Genomic DNA, 10000 nt, shown 5'->3' with positions numbered 1-10000 from the left:
AGGAAATAAATAACAGTACAATACTAAATGAAAAGAAAGCTTCAATTTATTAAACCAAGGCAGATAATGCGGACGTTCCGGGCTTCCCATTTATCAACAAAACTCAATGAATGAAACACTAAGGACAAATGAGAGATGTTAGCATTTCTTTTATCGTAATTTGTTCATAAAGCTAAGTGGAAACCCAAAAAGTTCTCATTATTTGTCTTCGTTAATTAAATTGAAGTTTCCATTTCATTTAGTATTGTACTGTTTTCTATTTCTTCGATCTTCAAACATCAACATTTTCATTATCTTAGGAAATGAAAACGTTGAGTAGTCTACATCAAAGTGATACTGACCTACTAGACGGTGTGGAGTGTAAAACGTAATGAACAAAAATTAATAGGTAAGAGCTTCGAAGAATAACAAAATACCAAATAATAGAACGTTTCGACCTCAAAACCTCTCTTCAGCAAAATAAAAATAATTTTTTAAAAAATACTTCCCCGAAAATCCAGACAGAGAGCAGAGAAGTATTTGGTGTTTTGTCCCCAAGTAACAGGAACTTGAAATGTCAATACATGTCTTTGCTATTTGTTTGTTTTTAAGCTGCCCTATCCATTTTTGTTCTTTAAATTTTATTGCTCTACAATATACAATATTTGGCCAACATCAAGAATTTGCAATGACCTGAAATCATTACACAAAGTTTGCCATCACTTGCTCGCGGTCAATAAGTTCCCAACTTTGGTCAGAAATCGTATGTTAACGTAATGTTCTTTTCAGGAAAGCTGAGTTTGGTGTGGTGAAACTTGATGGAATGCCACTTTTTATGATTGTTCGTAAATAAACAATATCAATATTTACATCTCTTTTATGTTTATCTCAAACTAACACAAGACCTTTTAACGCTGATTCATTCTAAAATTAGTAGTTGTTTGGTCTCATTTGTTCCGTGACGATTGGGGAAATACAAAAGGAAGTGATTAAAAAAACTTTAGTCAATGACATGGAATATTTTTTTAAAATGATTGGTCGATAATTACAGTGAAGGATGGAAGACATGGTCATCTATTAAAGTATACTATTGTTTCCTATACCCACGTCATCAATGAATCTGATCTGAAATTGTATGTGTACTATGTCACCAGTCGGTCGGATATTACTTTCACTAGTTAACTACCATAATATTCTGAAAAACAACAACTTCGTATTGAAAAATTTGGCCAATTTTTTTAAAATAGAGAGTTTTACTCAAGAAGGATGCCATTTAAATAGATCGATATTTGAAGAACGTGTTTTCTGGCCAAATTTCTAAATACTAGTTTTTCCAGAGTGCGGCTGTTAATCGGTTAATCGGACCTGACCTCTGAGAGGAACAATGAGAAAAGTGGAGTGTTATAAATTTAATGCAATTATAAAGGTGAACAATATGTACGAATTCTAAATATCATTAGCACCGTTTGTGACATGATGGAATCTAGAAATAGACTCGTATTTCATTGAATTGTGGTTACAATTATTGATGTTATTATTGTCATTATCATCATAATAATCATAATTATGTCGTAAGTATCATTATTCTCAAAACAAAATTAATCATTATTATCATAGTTTTCAGCATAACTTTTATTCGGAATCAGGGTTTCTGTCATCTTTCCTATTCTCTGCCACAAAAATTAATTTTGTATAATTTTCTATTATTATTTTAAGTTTTTGTCAAATAAAATTATGAAATATGGGTTGATGTGACTCACAGTAAGTCAATCTTCTCGAGTCAGGTGTAAATGACTACTTTGGATTTGGCAGGCAGCGGCGGTGGATATACTTAGAATACCAGAACAAAAAAGCGCCAAATATGCCACATGTACAGTATGAACTGGACTTTTGATTTCATACGATGGGTTTGTATAAAGCCCTTTTAGTAGTAATAAAATCATGTAAGTACGTCGAACATTTGTGTTGCAAAAAAAAGTAAACACATGCATTTATATACTAAGGACATTTTGATATTTACAAATAGAACGATTGACAGCATAGAGCTAATAAAGTCCATACATGTTGAAGTAAAACGATTATCTTATTCAAATGTTTAGAAGTGTATGTCGGTTTATAAAACAGAAATCAGAAAATAAATACGAGTACAAGAGAAACATGCAGAAACAGATGCATGCAATTTTGTAGTAAGGCAGTTTGAGAGATTAAGAGAAAACTTCAGTGCTGTGTATGAATTCCTTCAGCACTGGTGACAGAATTTATGCAACGGGAAATGAATAGAACAATAAGTTTGTCTTCAACAATTGTTCAAAAATCGGAAGACTGTTATCGAGCCTCGCGTACCTAAATAAGGGGTTCCAGGTTTGTAATCCAAATTTGCCTAAGGGTCTATTATCAAAACGTTTTAAATGTGTGTGTTTGTTTGTCTGATTGTTTTTTCTTGGGGGGGGGGGTGGTTAGCAGTTCTAAACTTTGTGATTTGAGCGTGCGGGATGGTATATATGGGACCAAAGGATACTAGATTAAAGCAGTAGAATCCAAGGATCTGTAATAAAGCATATATATATTTTGTTTTCAATCCTTGCTCTCATCGGAAGTCAGTGAAAGGTAATCAGGAAATCCTTGGAGCTACTATCGAATCTAGTTTTCCCAAGAACCAATCTTGCAGCACATGAATCCGTCCCAGGTGAAACCAAAAAGTCAAACATCCCGTTATTTTGTGTGAACACATGCCATTTTTTTCAGATCTCTTTTCATAAAACAAAACTCCAAGCACAACCGATTGGATTGAAGTCTGGAGAAATGTTTCGTCAAGTACTTTTAAAAGGCAATTTTGATCGTTTCATGAAGTTTGTCTTTAAATGCGCCCGCTGAAAAGGGGCGTTTTGATGAAACGTTTAATATTAAAACGTATGGTTCAATGATGTTGTGTGTGTCATTTCCTGCTCGCAATCACTCAGCAATCATTACTAAATATGATTTCTGGTTGGAAATGTAAAGTCCCATGTTTCAATATTACGAAATTAGATAGTTAATAAATGTTTGGATACATTTCCTATATTTTCTCTGAGTTGCCCCCGTGTTTTTTCGAAGGAACGTCGGTCTCCTTATTCCTTTGCTCAATAAACTGGATAGGCCATGTGATCCTGTGACAGTTTTGCGATAATAGTATTAAATAATATTGTAAACAAAAAGAGTAGAGGATTAACGATACTTTCCAATCAAATGAATAATAAGGAAAAGACACTTATTGGAGAAAGCTTTACGCACTCTGGTTACAGAATGGTCCAAACATGTCGTCATCTTCACACAACTCACACGCCGTGCCGGAGAAACCTTCATCGCATGTGCAAGTTCCATTTCCATGTTTACGGTCGAAGCACTAGTAAATACAGAAAACCAAAAAAAAAAAAAAAAAGATAAGAAGATACAATACATTGCATTCATATCGCGTGTATTCAAGATAGGCGCGATGTTTTAAGTGCTTTACTTTTTATCTATATCTGCCAAGGTTCTGTCGAAGTACATTTACCACAGACTATGTCGAGATATGCAAGTTGATAGGCGCTATTAAGCTTTTTTCATATGAAGTCAAAGTTGTTTTACACCAGGATGACATCTGAATTCAACTTTCATCACCGAAATGACAAGGCAATGTGTGCAAAATGATTTCCTTAGAGAATAACATCGAGTAAATCGCAGGTTTTTGCTGTTGGGCCGGATTTAAGCGTAATCACACACTAGTGAACAAACATATGATGTCAAGAAAATGGTTCCACTCTTTTTAGAAGTGTAAAACCACTCTTCCCGAGGACTATTACACCTTGTGTAATTGCATCGTGTATTTCTGAGTATAAATATATGCCGGTTGTCATTACAGATCACCCAGCCTCGCTCGTTTAGGTTCCGTAATCCTAAGAATCTGCCTGCACATCCTGCTACTAGAATTATTATGCCTATTCGTTTGAAGGACTGATTAAGTACACATATCCAATGAGTTTGGAACCGAAAGGATAGATGTATGACGTCACGACTTCTTTATACTAAAATTGTCTATTTAAAATGTCCAAAAACTATTTACTGGATAATATCTGCGATATAAAATTCACACACATATATCGCGTGCCAGATAAAAGTTTAGCAGCCTGCAGCCGCCGGACTATAATTTATACAAGTCTGAAATTTTATGACCATCAAGCCCAATTATTCAAATTTATGTATAAATTCTTTTTCAAAAAGTATATTGAAAATTTTAAATTCCAGGAGTGTTTTATTAAACCCACCGCAAAAATGCCATATCTAATATTTTGGACGTAATTCTCACATTTTGATGTGATCTTTCAATTCCTGATTTTGTTTTATGGTTGATTCGTAGCATTTTTTCCAATGATCCAATATATTTTTTAATCCTGCCCGCTCAGATCTCCGAATCCCCTACCACTTACCATAAAAAGTTATCTTCCAATTTTTAGAAAGCAATGTTAGTGATTCAATCTCACTAAATCATATAGATTAGACTATTCATTTTCCCATAGTTTTATGTATGTTTAACTTTGCTGGCGGATGTTGTGAGTATTTTACCTAACCGCAAAGCATAAACAAATCTCTTATATTAACAGCACATGACGTCAAGAACGCATGAAATTAGATATTCGGGGTGTTTGTTTTTTGTTCTTATTGGGAGGGGGAGGGGGGGGGGGTTCTACCCGATAAAGAATTGAAATAGCTTAAATTGACGCAACAATTGGAAGAAAAAAAGTGTGATTATTTAACACCCAAGACAGGGCTTCATATTGTTTAAAGCTAAACCTCTACAAAGAAATATCCATTGATCTCTCGCAATATATCTAACGGCTTCCCCAACTCTCATCGCGTGCTTTGTAACATTTGAGGGGTAATTGTCGCCACAATTTCCCTTATCTTGATTTGGATATAATAATAATAATAATAATAATAATAATAATAATAATAATGATGATGATGATGATGATGATAATAATAATAATAATAATAATAATAATAATAATAATAATAATATGATGATGATGATAATAATAATAATAATAATAATAATAATAATATAATAATAATAATAATAATAATAATAATAATAATGATAATAATAATAATAGATCTTTATTGTCCATAAATATGGCAATTTGTCATTTAGTTACACTTGTTATAACGTTATACGATAACTATGACATTGAACAAATATTTCACTCCTACTTATTTTCTCTCTCTCTTACTCTCTCTCTCTCTCTCTCTCTCTCTCTCTCTCTCTCTCTCTATCTATCTATCTATATATCTATCTATCTATCTATCTATCTATCTATCTATCTATCTATCTATCTATCTATCTATCTATCTCTTTCTTTCACGCGTGCAATATACACAACATAAACATATTTATTTCGTTTTCAATTTTTTTTACAATTGTGGCAATTCGACACCAATAATTATCATTATAAATTGGTCAATTAATCTAACATTAAATAAATTAATCAGTCTATCAGTCAACGCATCAATCCTTGGTTTTGCTGTACCATATGAAATATACTTGTTAGTTCTACATTAATCTGACAAAACTTTCTTCCAGATGGTAAAAGACTAAATTCATGATATAAAATATGTTTTTATTGTTGCACGGTTGCACTCTCTTATTCAATGGCATAAATTCTGTCTTTAATGTAACCCCAGAAAAAGAAATCAAGAGGGCTGATATTAAGTGACCTGGGTGAACAGTTGATGGGCCCAACCCTTCCAATCAATCTGCCAGGAAAGTTTTTACCTTAACATTCAGTCCCCAACGAGGCAATGCTCCATCTTGCTGGAAAACGACTTTGTTAATAACAACCGTACAGAGTATGCAAACAGATCCAAGCATTTCTAAGTATGATGCGGCATTAACAGTGTTTTTCTAGAAGAAAAATGGTCCAATTACACGATGAAAGATTAAAGCACACCAACATTGACTGCTTAGGCTTAGCTTTAAACGGTTTGAGGCCCAGTCTTGTTTGTTAAATACATTTTGTGTAAAACTGAATCAGACGCATTTTAATTTGTCTTCCAATTTTTGCCTCGAAAAATTGCTGGAGTCAAATTTCTCCCTTTCACTGAAAACGCGACTGTATTGTAACGGCCTATAGCATCTTCCTGAAATTTTTACCAATATAAACATGAATAGGGATGGAATACTATGCTAAAAAACTAAAGTTTTTATCATTTCAAGTTTTTAAGCTATTTCAATTATTAATCGGTTCGTTATAAAAAAAACACCCTTTATTTTTTGTCTTTTCTATTGAATTCTGTCAAAAGTAGTTACATAGTGAGATAATGACATCTTGGAAAAGACACATGTGCCAAGAGAGTGTGGTGCACTTTTACCTTTTTTCCTCTTTACCTCTCCCTCTAGAGAGCTCTTCTCTCGACCTCCTTCTCTCTCAAGATCTTACAAGTAAATAAACGCTTTGCTGTAAGTACACTGAAACTGTGTTCTTGTTCCTACGTTCTTTATCTATCTTGGCGCTACATTGGTGACCCCGACTTCAAATCAAATTAATCACATAATACAACCATGTCTATTGCTGCAGTAGTGCTAAAATTACCCACATTCTGGACATCATGCCCGGAAGCCTGGTTTGCCCAGACAGAAGCTTAGTTCGAACTCAGAGGGATTACCGCAGATGATACCGAATACTATCATGTTGCATCAGCCCTCGACGCTTCTACCGCTGCCAGAGCTCTCCCTATCATCACAGTCCCTCCAACAAGCGATAGATACAGAGAACTTAAAGCTTTCCTCACATCCACTTTCAGCCTGTCTGATAGTGAACGAGCATCTGCCCTCCTCGACGTTGCTGAACTTGGTGACCGAAAACCATAAGAGATGATGGATACGATACTGGCTCTACTTGGAAACCACCGTCCGTGTTTCCTCTTCAAACAGTTATTTCTGAGAATATTGCCAGAGAACATCCGTGCATCTCTTGCCAACTCCAAGCACGCTGACGACTACCGTGCATTGGCCCGAGAAGCGGACAACCTGTACAACTCGATTCGTAAAGACGCCAGTTTGCACTGCCACGCCACACTGCCAATCAGGAGAAGGGGATGCAGCATCAAGCCGATTCTGTCTGTTGGTTCCATCGCCGCTTTGGCACAGATGCCAAAAGATGCATACAACCATGCAAGTTCCACAAAAACAAGAGAAATCGGGGAAACTTCAAGGCGGGTCGACAGTGATTTGTAACACTGCCGGCCCGAGTTGTTTCACCACTACCACCCCTTCACCAACAAAAGCTGTCACTCAAATTCTACTCAAAGATGACATGTCTAAACAAGGTTTTTTAATCGAAACAGGTGCACAAGTTTCCGTCATTCCTGCATCAAGAATCGAAAAGCTTTCAGGTAGAACAGGACTCCCACTTCAGGCCGCAAACGGTTCATCAATTGCAACCTATGGCGGTAGGACTGTCTCTCTCCGTTTTGGTAACCGCACGTTTCAGGCACGGCTTATCACCGCTGATGTCAAACGCCCTCTCCTCGGGGCAAATTTCTTCCGTCAACATAACATCCTGGTGGACAACCGTGGACACCGGCTGATTGAAGCCGAGTCATTTGAAATAATCCGTTAGCTCCATTTCTTCAGACTCCAACCTGGCCTTTGTTGAGCCCAGCAGCAATAAATTCAGAAAGGTCCTCAATCACTATCCAGAACTACCGCAACCCACATTTTCAACAGCTGCTGTCAAACACGGAGTTCGACACTACATCATGAATAAGGACCGTCCTGTCTTCGCTCGTGCTCGTCGACGCTCCAGACAAGCTCGCCATTGCTAAGAAAGAATTCTTCGAAATGGAGAAAATGGACATCATCCAGAAGTCAAGCAGTCCTTGGGCTTCTCCTCTTCCCATGGTCCCCAAGTCAAACGGCGGGTGGCGTCCCTGTAGCGACTATCGGAGAACCAATGAAAAAACTGTCCCAGATCGGTATCCTATAACCCATATCCGAGACTTCTTGTCCTGTTTGGCCGAGAAAAAGATGTTCTCAAAGATTGATCTGGTACGGGGTTACCACCAAATTCCAGTGGCACCCTAGGACCTCCCGAAAACTGCTGTTATTACTCCTTTTGGCCTGTGGGAATTTCTTCGTTTGTCTTTCGGCCTAAAGAACGCTGGGCAGGCGTTCCAACGACTCATGGATGCCGTACTCCAAGACGTCGATTGTGCGTTTGTGTACTTAGATGGCATCCTTATTGTCAGCTCCACCGAAAAATCTCATCTTGGTGACCTAAAAACCGTTTTTAGTCGTCTCAGTGATCATGGCCTGGTGATTCGGCTGGAGAAATGTCTTTTTGGACCACATTCTCTTGACTTCTTAGGACATCACGTGACACCCTCCGGTTCATCTCCAACGACAAGCAAAGTGCAGGCAGTGCAAAATTTTCCACAAACAATCAAATCACTCCTAGAATTTCTAGGCATGTTGAACTTCTACCACCGGTTCATACCAAATGTCGCTTCAACTTTACGTCCCCTGTACGCCTCACTAGAATCATCCACACCAAAACAAGTGCTGTCATGGACTGACAAGATGCAGCAAGCTTTTTCCAATGGCAAACAAGCATTGATAACGGCAACGATGCTTGTACATCCTGAAGTGAATGCCCCTATAGCACTTTCATGTGTTGCGTCAGACATAGCAGTTGGTGCCGTTCTGGAGCAATACCAACACGATCAATGGCAGCCTCTTGCCTTCTTTGGCCGCCAACTGCGCACCCCAGAACAGAAATACAGGACATTTGATAGGGAACTTTTGGAAATTCATCTTGCTAAACACCACGTTCGTTTTATGTTGGAAGGGCGACAGTTCGTCATTTACGCCGATCACAAGCCATTGGTTCATGCTATAGCAAAATCTACAGATAAAATGAGCATTTATATAGAGCAATATCCACTAAACGTGCTCAAAGCGCTTTACAAGGGGTCCCTGCCCAACAGCAACACTTAACACGTAGGACGAGACATGACGCCTGTTAGGCGAAATTACAATTTTTCGGACAGAGACAACGCTGTTAACGTTCAGGTACTCATTTTACACCTGAGTACGGTGAGAGAATGTGAGTAAAGAGTCTTTTCCAAGGACTCAACTATGTGCCGAGCGAGGCTCGAACCCAGGACCTTCCGATCTGAAAGCGAGTGTTATACCACATAGCCGCATCAGGTGATCAGGTGTCATCTCGGAAGCAGAGATGACTCTCCACTATCTCCGAATACACGACTGATGTTCAACACATTTCCGGAAAAAAGAACATTGTGGCTGATTGTCTTTCCCGTAACACCGCTGCAATTGATACTGACTCTCTGGGTATCGACTATTCAGCCATGGCCGACTCCCAATCTAGTAGCCTCTACATCCAAGCGTATCAGACAGCAAGCACAAACCTTACGGTCATCAAAACAAAGATTGACAAGCAAGGACCCGAGCTCATGTGCGAAATATCTACTGGCCAAACACGACCCATCGTACCACCTGACTTTCGACGTCAGGTGTTTTAACTTATTCACACCCTCGCACATCCGGGAGTTAAAGCCACGGCCAAGCTAGTATCTGGGAAATTTGTGTGGCAAGGTCCCCGAAAACAGGTCAGGAAATGGGTAAAAAATGCCACGAATGCCAAGCATCAAGAATCCAGTCACACTCGAGCTCCACTTAGACAATTCTCAGTGCCCGCTAAGAGGTTCCCACACATCAACGTTGACATTGTTGGTCCTCTTCCAGCATAATCAGAATTCAGGTACCTGCTGTCAATTACAGACCGGAACTCACGGTGGCCTGAAGCAATACCTCTCTGAGACATCACGGCAGCGGAATGTGCTAGAGCTCTAATAAGCAGCTGGATCAGTCGTTTTGGCTTCCCTAGAGACTTGTCATCAGACCAGGGGAAGCAATTCACATCCTCCCTTTGGAGAGAAATTGCCACTCGCCTTGGAGTCCAACTCCACATAACAACCGCAT

At 38.3% G+C, this 10000-nt stretch overlaps 1 protein-coding gene across 2 annotated transcripts in view; it reads right to left on the bottom strand.

Moving 5' to 3' along the window:
• The window catches only part of LOC144975069 (stabilin-2-like), a 140391-nt gene that overhangs the window by 85016 nt on the left and 45375 nt on the right, over window positions 1–10000 (bottom strand). For both annotated transcript variants that reach the window (XM_078918761.1, XM_078918762.1), the window contains exon 20: window positions 3250–3361. In XM_078918761.1, the coding sequence (XP_078774887.1) occupies window positions 3250–3361 (112 nt within the window). The remainder of the gene's footprint in view (window positions 1–3249; window positions 3362–10000) is intronic.

Source organism: Berghia stephanieae, chromosome 6 (genome assembly GCF_034508935.2).
Source record: "Berghia stephanieae isolate SIO BIC M18660-M18661 chromosome 6, UCSD_Bste_1.3, whole genome shotgun sequence".
Taxonomy (NCBI): domain Eukaryota; kingdom Metazoa; phylum Mollusca; class Gastropoda; order Nudibranchia; family Aeolidiidae; genus Berghia; species Berghia stephanieae.
The sequence above is the reverse complement of the archived record's forward strand: the minus strand, read 5'-3'. Positions and strand labels throughout refer to the sequence as shown.